Consider the following 15217-nt stretch of genomic DNA (forward strand, 5'->3'; position numbering starts at 1 on the left):
TATTGTATTGTATTGTATTATATTATATTATATATTACATTACATTACATTGCATTATATTATATTTATCTGATAAATAAATATTCCCACATTCCCCATTCCAGGAGACCTGAACAAACCACGCTGCTGTTGTGCCAATTAACAGCTGTGCTAACGAGGCCTTGAGAACAACAACAGACATTTCCCTGCTCTCCACACCCAAAACAAGGATTTGTGTGGATTTGATATTTCCAGGAAAGGTTAAAGAGAGGTGGGGCAGAGCAAATCCTGGCTCCTGCTTTTCCCTGGAATGGATGAGTGAGCTCAGACAGCTCCAGTCCCACGGAATTCCTTCTGCCTCAGCACAGGACACTAAGAAGGGCTGACTGATTTTTTTTCCATTCAGGCACTTAAGCAAATAAAGAGCGTGAGACAATTAAATCTTAATGGGATTTATGCTCTGAGGCATATAGAGAATCCTGAGGGGGAAAAAGGAAAAAAATAAATCCCATTTTTTTGTCACAGTAAAGGTCCCTGGTATAGGAAAAGCTTTTCCTGGTGCTCTGACCTAGAGTGATACAAATTGCATTTTAATTAAAAGGATCCTCTACAACTCTTCTGTCAAATAAAACCCTAAGGGTTGGGCTTGGGTGTTTTCAAGAACCCTCTCTGCCAACATTGGGGTTTTTTTTGCTGCTTCCATACAAAGCCAGATGTCCAAGGAAATAAAAGGTCCAGATGGAGCTGGGATTCAGTCAAAAGGTGTATCCAAGCACACATCTGACCTGAATATTCCTCACGACAAAAAGAAATTGCTGTGGAAGGACAAGGTTTTAATTGACTGCAGAATAACAACTGCAACATTCAGGAGAGCTGAATCTCAAGTAAGAGCTAAAGAGGAGCACAGGATAAAGGCTGACAGCAAGAAAAAGAAGAAAATAAATAAAAGAAGAAAAAAATGAGAATGCCACAAAAAAAATTGCATTAGATCAGTTTTGGGTCCATTAGGCCAGTGCTGTTTTGTTGTTGTTTTCTGTGTCAGTTTTCTGCCTGTTTATTTAAAACATTAAGAATACTTTAAAAGAGCTTTGCAGAGCCTTTTCTCCCTTTAATAAATAAAAGAGCCTTTAAAAATTTAGTGGTTGTTTCAAATGGAAGCTGCCTGTTCCTGTTGCTGCTGCCAGCTCTGATTTCAGGTGACACAGACCCCTCAGAGTCAGGGCATCAAAAATTCAGGGTGAGGTGGAGCCTCTGCCTTCTGTGATTGCCTGGAATCCTCCTGGCAGAGTGAATTCCTCCCTGGAAGAGTGAATGAGGTCACCCCACCCTGCCCAAAGCCACTCTCTTCCTGCCCTAAATCCTCTGCTTTCCTAGAGAGGGGAAAGGACCAAGTGCCAGATTTTCCTGGGCTTTTCTTGGCATCCTTCTCCTTGCTGTGGAGGATCCCCCTGGAGCTCCTGGAATGTGGGGACGGAGCACACAGCTCTGCCTCCCACCCTGCCCCTGCACTGATAGCAAAACTGCCACTTGCACAGGGTTAAACACAATTTTTGGAACCCTTTTCTTCACAAATCACCCCTGCAAAAATCTCCCTGCGCTCTGTTTTCATGGCAGAGGCTTTCCCCAAATCCAGAGCCTGGATCCCAGCTGGGCCTCACTGCCCACACTGCACTGAATTAGTCCTGGAGCTTCCAGCTTGGCTGTTTAGAGGTGAAATCCTCTAAAAGAGACTCCAACTGCTACTTTAAACCTGGTTATGAAGATTTTAATGAATTGTACCTCACCCATCAGAGCCCACCGAGTCAGCCCCTCAAATCCTTTTGGTACAGATATATCTCCACGTGGGTTTTTTTGACTCTCTGCCTTGGATTTCTATCTCTGCTGAAGGAAAATCAGGATGGATGAGGAAAAATAACACATTTCACTGGATAATGAGCAGTAAAGGGACGGAGGAGTCGATGGGATGGGTGGAACATGGCTGGGTTGTCTCCACAGTGGCAAAGTGTGTGGACACAGGTTGGACAGGCAAAACAGAGCAGCAAGAGACAGGAAGAACATATTACCCCATGAAACTCCTAGAGAGAGATTCCAGCGAGGAGAAGACAAAGAAAGAGCAGAGTCAATGACAAACAGAAACATCAGAGAGACCCCCCAGCCCCTGGGCCCACTCCCACCAACTCCAGGGGATAAACCAGCGGGGAAGGGAGGGCTCTGAAATCCCAAATTCCCTGCTGGGAAAAACACCTCCACAGCTCTCTTCTCCCCACCTGGGGAGGGATCACCTCCATTATTTGTTTTGTTCCAAGAGCATCCTGAAATTCTGGCCATCTCAGCTGCCTTTCCTCCGTTCCAAATCTTTCCAGGCCAAATCTTTGCTGCTCTCCCTCAGCTGTTCCTCCCAAGTACATTTTGCACCTGGGGCTGAGAGATTTTGGTGACAAGTTGCCACGGGTTTTTTTTTGTTTGCTTCCACTTCCCTAAGGACTCAAACGTGTCTGGGTGTTTGTGGCATGTTTATCTCCAGAAAAAGAAAGGGATTTCTCTTTGAAATGCTTTGCTAAATGGAAGACATTATTATTATTATTATCCTCATCATCTTATTGTTCCCAGCATCACTCTGGGGGTGCTGCTTGACGTTTATTTTTTATTTTTCTAACCACAGAGCAGCTTCTAAAGAGCTGCAGGCAGAAAGAAAACCCAAAGCTGCTTTTGAGAGCTGGATTTTATCAATCTTGTACCAGTGGCTGATGCCATCTCAAATGCTGAAACTAACACAGGCCGCTGCAATATTCCAGATGGGAGAGTTTCAGGGAGCCCTGATATTCCCAGGTTTTTTAGGGATGGGTTAATTCAGCAAGAAGTTGTTTCACATCACCTCCAGTGGACAGAGAGGAGGCCAAAAACATGAATTAAATCCCACCTCACACGTGGCAGCGCTGGGTTCTTGCAAGCCAGGTGGTGACAGGCACATTAAATCCCATTTTTAGTGACACTGAGGAGGGTGACAGGGCTGTAGGATTCGCTGGAAAAATCCAACTGAACTACAAAGAGTGTCCAGAAGCTCCTTTTTGGGGTTATCAACATTCAGCTGGCTCTGTGTGTCCATCTGGTTTAACCAAACCAGGAGCTGGGCCTGAGTCACAGAACCCTGTCAGCATTCAGAACTGGAACAGGGAAAGGTAATTTCCTAGGAATGACTGATTCTGCAGCTTTTGGGAGCCTGCAGGCATTCCCAGGATTGGATGCTGCCTCCTGGAACGGGGATGAGGAGCAGGGCTTACAGAAAGCAGCAAAATCACAGGAGAAATTCCGATTTTCCTGAGTCTCACAAATAAGCTTGTCTGACTTTAATCTGGGAGACAGTAACTAGGCAGGGTTTATGCAGTCCCTGGCTGCAAAACCCTGCTCAAAACTCACTCACAGTGGAAAATAAAAGCAGCTTGGGGCACCTATTATAAAGCACAGGCAGGGGATGTAGAAGTAATTTATTTAGAGGCTGATGAGGTGCTGTTAGATATTCACGAGCAACAGAAGAAAACCTGAGCATGAAAAGCCTCAGAAAGATTAAAAATTATTCATTTTAATCCATAACTCGAGCAAGGAAAATCTCCCTCAAAAGAAAATGGTGTTCAAAGAGAAGATGTTTTAAAGGTTGGTTCTCACAGCACAGAGATGCTCTGAAGGGCTCCCAAAATGTCCCTGCTCCCATCAGACTTGGAAGTTTGAATTCCTGACAGAAAAGGGAAATTCTCATGGAGCCCCAGACTTTGGGTTATGTTGTTTTTTGTGATTATTTTACTTCTCTACCTGTCTTCAATTCACAGGAGCTTTGTTAGGTTCTAATGTGGCTACGTGGCTTTTTTGAGTTAAATTTTTGATTAAGTCAAGTCTGGTTGTGAAAGATGTTCCACAGATACATTTCATGTGCAGGGAAATAAAACCCCACACTAGCCAAGCTTAAAAAGCAGCTTGGTTTTGAATATTAAATTTTAAGTTAGCAGGACATTCACCAAGACAATTTTGCTCAGGACAGAGCAGTCAGCTCCTCCAAAAATCTGATTTTTAATGAGAGACAAAGTGTTTAAAGAGGGGAGGGCAGCATCCCTTTGAAATATGTTGAATATGATTTTCCCCAAGACCCAACTCATTTGGTGAAGGATCAGGCACAGCCCAGACTTCAACATCCCCAAAAACCACACCAAAAATATCAATCCCATCCATCCAATTCTGTGTCAATTTAACTTACAGGGTTTATTTGTATTCAGCATTTGCACTCAAGTAAAGCAGATCTAAATTACAAATCTCACAGCCACCGTGTGACGGGAATTTTGACAGCTCAGAAAAAGAAAAAAATCACTGAGGAACATTTTACCAGAAAGGGCAACATTTTGAGCATTTTTTTTGTGTGTGTGTGCAGAGTCGAGGGAGGAACGGGGATTTTGGCTCTGCTTAAAAAATTCCTGCCTGGTTAAAGCAGCCCAGCCACGCTCGAGGCTCCTGATAAAGGTGGGTGCTTCTCTCATTAGCGAGTGAAACGCTGCTAATTCTCATTAGCAAATGAAACAATTTCCTCTCCTCTAATCGTGGTGTCCACAAACCCAGAGATGATGAACATTCCCCTAATTGCCCGGGGTTAATTTAGCAGAAGATTAAACTCTTCCCAGGTCTCTCCTGTTGTAAGGAAAGGATTTACAAACAACAAAAAAAATCTGAGTGGAAAATTTCTTTCCGCTCTCCAGCTCCTGAAGGTTGGAAGGAACCACATTGCTCTTCCTCTGGTTGTTTCCCAGGTAAAAAAGGAGCAAATGAGAAGCTAATCTTAATTTTTATAGAGTAATTTCTGCATGTTTGTTGCTCAAAATTCTCCTTGACATGAAAGAAGAACGTGGGGAATTATTTTAAAGACATAAATACAGAGCTGGGTTTGAGGGAGGGAGCACTAAAAGGGAAACTCAGTGGAAATGCAGAGAGAGGAGAGAAAAAGAGAGAAATAGCAAAGGTTTGTGAACCAGAAATATCCACAGCTCTGGAAATAAGGGTTTGCCAAGAGTTCACAGAGTTATCAGCTGATTTCTTTAATTGTTTTTACAAAATGAGAGCAATTCTCACAACCACTGACTGGAGACACCGAACTGCCACAAACTCTTACAGGGATTTCCTTAAAATAACTTGGCCAGAGAGTCACAAAAACCTTGTTTTTGTGTTTGAATGAGCAGTGAACGGGCTCAGCCTAAAGCCAGGAGCATTTTCACCAGATCCCAGGACACAATTTTAGTTGGGTTTATTCTTTTCCTCCCATCCCACCCCCTAGGAGAGGAAAAAGGGCAGGAACTGAACATTTCAGTGAGAAATGGAGCCACCAACATTCCACATCCCCGTGCCAGGGTCCTGCCCCCCCTGTCAGCTGTTCCCTGGGATTTGGGAGGAGAAGGAAAATGAACTTACGAGAAGGCAAAAGCCACCAAGGCCCCACTGACCACAATGAAGTCCAGGATATTCCACAGGTCACGGAAGTAGGAGCCAGGGTGGAGCAGCAGCCCCAAGTCAATCATCTGCAGAGAAAACCCAGGAAAAGGAAGAGTTTTATAAAACATGGCCCAAATCCCCCCTGCCAAGGGCCAGGAGAAGGTTCTGGATCAAAGGACCCTGTGCTAATTGCTGAGATACTCGGCCGAGCTGCTCCTCTCTAACAGGCAGGAAAACTCTCCCAAAAACGAAGCTCAAATCAAAAAACCACGACCAAGAGCTGTAGAAACGAGAGCTCTCACTGCTCCCTGTTTTTTCCACACATTAAAATTAATTACAATTAATCCTGGTTTTATTCTGCATCTCTTCTGCATCTTGCTCTGACAGGAAAACCCAACTCCTGCCTTACCCCAACACTGAATCCTGATTTTATGGAATTGTGCTCTCTGGGAAGTCACTGCCCCACAGCCCTGGCAAAACCTGTCACCCTACTGAGTAAAAAGATAAGTTCTCCCCTTTTTGAAAGCCAGAATCAGCAGTTATTGATATTCCTGCTCAGTGCCAAAGGAAAAGGGAAGGATCAGGGATTTCTCAGGAAGGTCTGGGCAGCTCCTCTTGTCTTCCCAGTTCTCATCCTCTTACACAGCCACAGCTCCTAAAGATATCCTGATTTTCCTCCATAAAATATGAGATTGAAGCTGCTGCATCTGACTGTGGGAGCTGCTCCCAAGTTAAAGCTCCTCATCCTTCCCAACTCTGCCCTGCACCAGCTTCTCACAAATAAATCTGAATCTTTCTGCTGGGAAAAGTCCTTACCTTGATCACCATCTCAAAGGTGAAGACTCCTGTAAATATATAATCCAGGTATTTCAGAGCCTGAGTGGGAAAGGGAAATGTGTGTTAGGGAAGGCCACACACTGAAATAACCTGCCCAGGAGCAAGGTTAAACATCCAGTCCAGCTGGGGTGGACAAAAATCACCTGCTGGGAGGGTTTCATTCAGGCACAAACCTGAATCATCTCAAAATTTATGATTTAAAGCAGCACTTCCCTGGTCTTTGCCAGGCTGCACCCAAGGCTGGCTCCAGTGCCCCTGCGTTTTTGGCAGGTTTAGCAAGGCAAAAGGGGAATTTCAAAGTGAAATGTTGGAACATCCTTTCCTAAGGGGTTTATCCAGCAGCCTGTCCCACTGCACAGAGGGGTGTGAGCTCTGCAGCTCCTCCACCAAAGCCACACAACCCCTGATTTCCAAGCTCTCAAACTCAGGTGAGGCTGAAGCAGCAGAAAGGGGCAGGAATTTGAGCATTTTGAGAGCAAAACAAAGATAATTGGGGTGTGTTACCAAGGACAGCTCTAATTCTGCTTTGCCAGCACGGGGAGATGGGAACGCGCCATGGGTCAGCGAAAGGAGGAGGAAAACACCCAAATTCTGGGAATTTTGGGTGTCACTCACATCATTCCTGGGAGACTCAGCCTGGACAGGATCCTCTGCAGCCAGGGCGATGCTGCTGAGGGCGATGACGATCAGGATCACCATCTCAAAGTAGCGCAGGTTGACGATGTAGTGGAACAGGCGCCGGATCCTGCAGGGACAGGAGCACAGGGAGGGGCTGTGAGGGGGGGAAAACTGCCACAAACCCAGCAGGAGCAGCACCTTTGGCACTCCTGCTAAAAGAATGGGAAGAAAATATTAAAAACAGGCTTTAAATTGCAGTTTGCAGCAGATCTGTGGTGAGAGTTAAATAAGGGAGTCCAACGTCTCTGCACTGCTCTCTACGCCCTCTGCAAAGCAACCACATCCATTTATCTCTTTATCTATTTATCTCCCTATCTATTTATTTCTCTAGCTATTTATCTCTCTACCCATCTGTCAGAAGGGCACTGAGAGCTTTCAAGCATCCACACTCAATTCTACAAATTATATTTATGGCACTCCCCCGTCCTTCTCCCTCTGAACTGCCAGGTTAATGCCCTGTGAGTTCAAAACAAGGTTTGAAATCCTTTTAATGTCAACTAATCCCTTTAAAATGTTGAGACTCTCAGCTGAATCTGCCTTTGTGGCTCTGAGTGTTCCTCCCACCAATCTCTCTCTGCCTGCACTTCACTCCAACTCACACTCCACAGCACAAATACTTCACAGGAATAGATTTGATTACTTCCACCTAATCTTTTTATTCACAAATTATGTCCCAGCAAAGTGGTAAATGCTCCCATTTCCAAGCAATCCAAAACTCTTCACAAATTGAAGCTAATAATTCCTTCTGACCACAATTCCCAAATCCTTAACTGCACACAGAGCTCTGCATTTGCACCATATTTGTCAGCTGAATAAAGGACTTAGCCTGAGAATAATCAAATTATAGATTTAACTCGCCAACAACTTTGTTATCTGAGAATGTATTTCAGCTCCTCTATCCCATTCCCTCTAAGCAAATATCTGAACAGTGAGAATTAAAGTCTATTTTTCACATCTACTTACATACTCCTTTTCTTTGGCTGGCTAATGGATTCAGAGTGGAAAAGAATACCAGAGAAGCAAATCTGATAGACAATAACCTGGAGAAAAGTGCTTTTGTGGAGCCCTTAAGTGTGGTTTTCCATCTGCCAGGAGGAGAGGATCATCTCCACGCTCTGAGAAGCCACAGAAGTGACAGGCAGCATTTCCAAAAGCGTTTGTAGCCATAATTCCTGCATCAAACTCAATTCATCAAAGCAATAACAAGCCCCTATTTTTAGCTCCTCATCATTCATAACCAGCAGTGAGATGTGGGAGCGTTTGTGAGCCGCCAGTGGGGCTTGAGAAATCACAGCCCTGCGTGCTCTAAGAGGGTGGTGGCACTTGGGGGAAAAAAAATGGAATTTATTTCTGCTTCCCTGAACTGTTTTCCCCTCTGGCAGCACCTGGGTCAGGGATCCTCAGCAGGGCTGGGAAGGGAGATGGCAGCACTGGAGTGGGGAAAAGCTGCTGGGCACAGAAGGAGCTCCCTGGAGGCAGCCAGAACACCTGGGGGATGCAGCTGGCTCTGCACCTTGCCCACAGGAGGAAAAACAAGCTGCTGACATCCTTGGGACTCTGGGCTTTGGCTTGTTGTTGCCCCTTGGCTTGCTTGTAACACGTTTTTATCCCCAGTGAATTTTGGTTTTTCCCTTGGTCTTTCAGCACAGGTTTTTTTTTCTGGGGGCAAGAGTAAGCTGGAGGAAGCTGGAACAACAAAGCAACTGAAAGAACCCCCAGATCTTGGACTCTGAGGCTCAGGAGGTCCTAACTGGGATGAGAGGGGAAAGAAAAGAAGAAGGAAACAAGGAAATTTTGCTGCTTCTCAGCTCAGAGCCCCTGGGCTCAGCACCTCTCACTCCTCACCCAGCCATGCTGCCTCGGCAGATCTCTCCCAGCTCATTTTTGGTGGTCATTTCACAGCAAAAAAACCAAATATTAGGAAAAAAACCATTTCCTTATCCCTCCAGATAGAGGCCAAACTCCATAATCCAACTTTGGCTCCCCAGGTCATGGTCCCAGTGCTGCCAGAGCTCCAGGAGCCAGCTGGGATACCCAGGCTGGGATTGTTGTGATCTGTCAGTGATCCTGGTGGGTCCAGCCCAGCTCAGGAGATTCTGGGATGCTGTTCAGGGTCTGGGGGTGCTTCCAGCAGAGGGGCTTTTGGATGTCAGGGCTGAGAACTCGGAGCCTGTTTTGTTCCACAGCTGCACAGATGTCTCAGTCCTCAGCAGCAGGAGGAGAACTCATCCTCCTCTTCAATCCAGCTGCCAAAGAAGGGCTCGAGTTCCCCTTTGGTGTCTGGGCAGAGAGAAATTCCCAGATGTACAAGTTTACCTGAGCCAGAGAGAAACCTCTGCTCCAAGGGGACCTCCAGAAGTTCCAATCATCCTCCCTTAAAATGTTTAAAATAACTCACAGCCCTTCATGTCACAGCAATTCCATCTCCTCTCCCTGCTGCTCCTGCAGCCCTCCAGAAGAACAGATTCAGAATTTCCAGGCTTTGAGTCCCAAGCTCCCCAGGAGGCAGGAAAAAATCCAAAAACCCCAGCAGATCCCACAGGCTGCACTCCCAGCCTTGGCAAATAAAAAATATCCAGGTTTCCCCAGAAGTTGAAAGTTTGCAGTGACACAAAGCCACTTTATGGAAAGAACAGGAATTCCAGCTGAGGAACCTGCAGGAATATTCTGGTATCCAAATAGCCCTCAACCTGCTATTCCTGATAAAATCTTTTCCCAGCTGTAGCTGTGCTCCTGTTTTTTGGGATCTACATCAGCAGGGTCTGCCCTAAAAAAAAATAAAGCATTTTCTTTTCCCTGTTCTGATAATTTATCCCAAACAGAATAACAGCATCTGGCCCACAGAAATAAGCTTTTATTTCATGTCCCAGTGTGTTTTCAGTGATGAAAATCCCACTCCTGTTATTGCAGCCCCTGGAACCTGTGGTTGGTGTTTGAGGAACTTACGGGTTTGTGGGACTGAGGATGAACATGGAGCTGTAAGGCAGGATTGGTTTAGGCCCATTTTTCGTCAGGTCATCGACGTCTTTCTTCTCCTCTGTTTTGCTTTCAAACTCCACGTTGTTCACTGGGAATGGGAATTCAGGGAGAGCACAAAGGAGAGGGTTAAAAATGGAGCCTGGAACAGCTGGAAATGCAAAGAGTGCAGCTGGGAGAGCAAACAGCCTTTGGGAGCGCTGATTAAACGGGATGAACAATCATTGGATCATTATCACTCCGGAGTCAGGCAGCTCTGCCCCGCCACTGATGAGCCAGGAAATGAAACCATGAGCTGATTGATCCCAGAGCTGCCAAACTGGGGCTGGAAAACCCATCCCAAAGAGCAGGAATTCTTAGGGAGAGGGACCAGCTTGAAAGAAAATGAAAAGTCTGAGCAGCCTCGTGGAGCAGGAGCAGAACTGGCTCTGGAACACATGAAGAGATTTATGGATGAGGTTTAATGATCTGGGGGCTGAACTTCCCAGAAATAGGAAAAGAGACCCAGAAATGATTTCTTGGACCCCTCTGAGCTGTGCCTGCATCGTGCACCTCGGTTTGGTCAGAGCTCTGTGCAGCTCCATCCTGCAGCAGGTTTTGGGATCTCCTCAGAGGTTTTTCCCAAACTCCCTCCCAAAGATTGGAAATTCTCCCATTCTCATCCTGACTTCACTTGCAGGGTATTTATGGGATAATTTACTGAAGATAATCTCCTGTCTATGAACTGGGTAGCATTTTATGCTGCAAATTCTCTTCTTGGACATAAATAAAGTAGAAAGGCTCTTCCATTAATTCTCTGGGCCTAAAGTCCAACAATCCCACCCTTTGGAATGCTTTCAGTGCAGGGCTGTTATTACTTTTTATTTTATTTTGCAAGAAAATGACATTTCATTGTGTTTGAGTGACATGTTCAATAAACTCCTTATTGCATCTCCAGTCAGATCCAGAGGAAATGGCCAGGAAAGGGAGAGGCTGATAAATTGTGATTGACAGGAACTCAGCATTGCAATATAGGAAAATTACCATTGAAAAGGGGGAAGAAGGGAGAAAGAAAGAAAGAAAACAAAAAAAAAAAAAAAAAAGAAAGGAAAGATAAATCTTGTGGCTGACAAAAACACAGAGTCCCTGCCAGATCTTGGCTGTGCCTCTCAGAAAGTCCTGACAGCCTGGAGTTTAATGTGGACCTGTTGGATTTCACCCTGGGATTCTCCTCAGCTCCCCAGGCTGTTCCCACCCTGCCAGGGATCAGCCCCAGGGTGGTGGGAGCAGGCTGGGGGTGCCTGGGCACAGGGACCTTGGGACCATCTGTGCTGGCAGAGCCAGGACAGAGAGCTCTGGAGAAGGACAGGAGGGTGGATCTGCTCCAGCTGTGATGCAGAGGATTGTAAAAAGCTCTGGAATGTCACAGGATCCCAAAGCAGCAGGATCACACGTGGATGTTGCTTTCCCTGCTCCTCCACCTTCCCCTTCCCAAAGGGAGTGGCCTGGGGGAGCCTCCAGGGAATGTCAGGTGTTTTCCAGAGCCACCAGGCAGCCAGGAACCCTGGCTGAGTTCCTGCAGTCCGTGTGGCAATTACAGATCCTCTCTCACCAAGTTCCCTGCCTGCCTCTCCCGAGGATGGATCACCCCCTGGACATCTCCATTTCCTGGCAGTGGAAAAGCAGAGGACAAAGGCACTCACTTGGAATGACAGTGGTTTCCCCTGGAGGGGCAGTGATGGTGACAGGGATGTTCACAGTGGTGGTTTTGTCCAGGGGGGGCTGAATCATCCTCGTCACGTTCTTCTGGTTGTCGGCATCCTCGGGCTGCTCAGGCACCTTCTGCAGGTACGTGCTGGGCAGGGTGTGCACAGGGACAGTGCCAGGGCCACTGCCACTGCCACTGGCCTCCAGCTCACACTGGTTCTCCCTAGGAAAAAACAGGATTTGTTCAATACAGCCCAGGAAGGGTTCAGAGAGCACATCCCTGAGGCTGCACCTCGTGCTGGCTTTGTGTCCTCCACGGAAATCCTTTGCAGGACGAGCTCTGATGGCAAAATTTGGGATCTTTTCCTCTGAGACCTCCCGAGCCAAACCCCAATCCCAGCATTAGGAGGGGGCTGTGGCACTGGACATCCTGGGCTCACTTTAATGATTCCATGAGCCACCCCCCAGAGCAGATGCAAAGTCCTGACACGCTGCCCCCTAAGGCTCTCCCATGCCTCATTTAAACCTGGTGATTCTCTTTTCCAGCTTGGAACCCTTCTGGAACGTGGCTGTCAGCAGCTAAATGGCTCCTGCTCTCCTCTGCAGCAGCAGCTCTGCTCCAGTGAGGAGGAAAGGGAGCCCGTGCACATGAGCACGCTGAACAGCAGGCAGAGTGTTTGAAAATTCAGCTGAAAGGAAGATAATTTAGACAGGAAAATTATTATCTCAGTGCCACTCACGGCTCTCCACGGTGACATGAACTCTATTCTAAAGAATCCCAGTGCAATTTCTTTTCCATCAGACTAATAAAGCTGAAAAGGCAATCTATCCTTCTTTATTAACTACTCCAAATGCTTCACCAGGGCTGTTTTTCTCACTTGACTTACATAAGAATTAAAGCAAATGGGGGCTATCGTTGCTCTTAATGGAAGAGGCCACGTGCTGGAACAACTGGTGGTGCAGCTGAAGGCTCCCCATTAAAAATGAAAATCAAAGGGCTGTAAGCAAGGCTGGCTGAAATTTAAAAAATGTCCCTCAGGAGCTTTCTTCAGAAGCTGGGAAATTCTCTGCTCCACTTGGTGTCCTACAGGGTCTGTTGGTGTTTACAGCAAGGATATTTCCTGCCTTAAACCTCAGCTCTTTTACAAACCAAAATGGTCTTTGGGAGCCTCTGTGACTGCTGGCCGAGGCAAAAGAGATCTGTGGGTTGTGGTGGGAGCTGGTGTGGGGACAGGGACAGCAGGGAGGGCCACAAGGGATTTTCTGGAACACATCTGGGGCTTTGTGACCCCTGAACCGACCCTGGCAGGGTCTGGCAGCACTCACTCACTTGGGCTGGTGATTCCGGTGCTCCTTCTCTCCAGCCTCCCCTTCCTTCTCCCCGCTGTCCTTCTCCACGGACTCATAGGTGGACAGGGCCCTGTTCCTGAGCCGGTGCCGCCGGTGGGGCTCCTCTCCGTTCTCCCCCTTGGCCGAGGGTTCTCCATCCCTGTTCCCGGAGCGGGACCCTCCGCGGTGCCGGGAGCGCCGCTCGCCCCGGCCGCCGTTGGCGGTGCCGTTGCCCTCCTTGCCCGGCCGGTCTGAGGAGTGCCGGTGGCTGCGGTGCCTGCGATGCTCCTTCTCGGCCCCTTCCTCCACTGAGCCCCGCCGGTGGTGCCTCTTCCCCCCTTCCTGCCCCCTGCTACGGTCGCTTTTCCCTTCCTTGCTGCCCCCTTCCACCTCCTTGCTGCGGCTGCGGTGCTGCCTGTGCCGCTCCTCCTTGTTGGCCGGCCCGGTTTCACCGCTCTCATCCTTGGTCACGTCTCCCTTCTCCTGCTCTCCCGGCTTCTCCTTCTCCCGGTGCCGGTGGTGCTTCCGTGGCGCTTCTGCCCCATCAGCAGAGGTGGCTTTGGGGTGCTCCACCACCTCCTGGACATCCACGGGGCTCAGCTTGGTGATGTTGTTCCTGCCTTCGCTGCGGGGCTCCACCACCAGCGGCCGGTCCAGGTGTGTCTTCATGTCCGGGCGCAGGTGGCGGGCGTAGGGAACCTTCCAGCGCTCCTCGGGGTCCAGCTCGTTGTACAGGGCCTCGCAGCTGGCTCGGAAGTTGTGCATCCGGATCTGGCTCGTCCTCTGCTCCCAAACCGACTTGGATTTGGAGGAATTCTGCTGCTTGCTAAGGGCGGGAGAAAGGCGAGAAGTCAGCACCCGGCTTGGCGGCAATTCCCTAAATACCCACCGGAAAATAAAGAGGGAATTTTCAGCTGAGGAGGGGAATTAGAGGGTCGAACCAAAGGAGTAACAGGGATGGAGAGAGAACATGAGCAGGGAAAGCCAGCAGGATCATCCGTGTTAGTTTGCCCACACATTATGAGATCAGCCCTCTGGAAAGGAGTTATTCTGCCTTTCGGAAATGTGGAAGCCTCGGGAATAGTCTGAAGGATTAAAACGTCAGCACACAAAAATCACACACCCCAGCCAGAGCTCTGGAACAGCCCACAAAGCTTCCCAAAATTAGCAGCACTTTTTTCCCCACCTGGAAATAGCTGGATGAGGAAATTAGCGGTGAGCAAGAGAAGTTAGATCAGCAGGAGGAGCAGGGAAAATGAAACGTGTCCCTGAGGATCTGAGCCTGCCACCAGCCCCTTCCCCTTCCAGCCAGCCCCAGGGGTTGTTCTCCTGGGATTCAGGGCTGATCCTCAGCCCAGCTCTGGCACCAGCTGTGTCACTGCAGGAGGGGTTTTGCACTCGTGCTCCAGTCCCACCAAGAACATCAATCAGCTTTGAAACGATCTCTGAGCTGTTCCCACTGCCCATCACTCAGGGCTAAGCGAGAGGTGCTGCCAGGGAACTGCACCCCTGAGAACCTGCAGGATGCAGGCAGAGCACTCATCAACCCAGCCCGTTCTGCTCAGATCCCTGTGTTAAACATCCCAACCTGCGATTTCCCAGCACCTGGAAATGAGCTGCATCCCTAACGCTGGCACACGGAGACGAGCGCCAAGGACTCCGGCACAAAGCCTCCCGCTGGCTCTGGGCACCAGCAGCTCCAGAGCAGGAGCTGCAGAGGCAATGACTGCACAGCCATTCCTCTTTCCACAGGGAAAACACTCCAGAAATTTGTTTTAAAAAGGCAAATCAGGATATTTAAAAACCCAGTCAGGAAAACGCGGCGCCTGTGAGCTCAATTCTTACTGTGAATTGAGGGAACTGACAATGGGCAAATAAAGAGATTTTTAGGCTTCAGGCATTTGCTTGAGCCTGTGTGAAACCAAGGGTGTGACACACACTGGCATGAGGAATCATAAGGAGGAATCCAAACAGTCCCTGGAGAGGGAAAACAACCCCTGCAGGTGTTGTTTGTGTCCTTGTTGCTTTCTTGCAAGAAACAGTCAGGGGCTGTTGTTCCCAACTGTCCATTGCTGGTGATGTGTTGGTTTAATGACAATGGAAGTTTTATCTCTTGGACCTGTCTATAAAAGATCTGGAATAATAAAACTTGCTCTCTTGTGCAACCTAGAAGAGAGTCTGTGTTGTGCCTCTGAAGTTCCTGATACAGCACAACAAATTCTCCCTCCAGAGCAGTGAGGAGGATCCCAAATCCTGTGATCCCAAA

The 15217-nt window shown here is 48.0% G+C and overlaps 1 protein-coding gene across 1 annotated transcript in view; it reads right to left on the reverse strand.

Annotated features, from left to right (window-relative positions):
• The window catches only part of CACNA1B (calcium voltage-gated channel subunit alpha1 B), a 225353-nt gene that overhangs the window by 50392 nt on the left and 159744 nt on the right, over nucleotides 1-15217 (reverse strand). The window contains exons 19-24 of the mRNA XM_015644531.2: nucleotides 12953-13777; nucleotides 11619-11845; nucleotides 9907-10027; nucleotides 6898-7027; nucleotides 6262-6321; nucleotides 5425-5531 (exon numbers count right to left, since the gene is read on the reverse strand). Coding sequence (XP_015500017.1) covers nucleotides 5425-5531; nucleotides 6262-6321; nucleotides 6898-7027; nucleotides 9907-10027; nucleotides 11619-11845; nucleotides 12953-13777 — 1470 coding nt within the window. The remainder of the gene's footprint in view (nucleotides 1-5424; nucleotides 5532-6261; nucleotides 6322-6897; nucleotides 7028-9906; nucleotides 10028-11618; nucleotides 11846-12952; nucleotides 13778-15217) is intronic.

Source organism: Parus major, chromosome 17 (genome assembly GCF_001522545.3).
Source record: "Parus major isolate Abel chromosome 17, Parus_major1.1, whole genome shotgun sequence".
In the NCBI taxonomy this organism is placed as follows: domain Eukaryota; kingdom Metazoa; phylum Chordata; class Aves; order Passeriformes; family Paridae; genus Parus; species Parus major.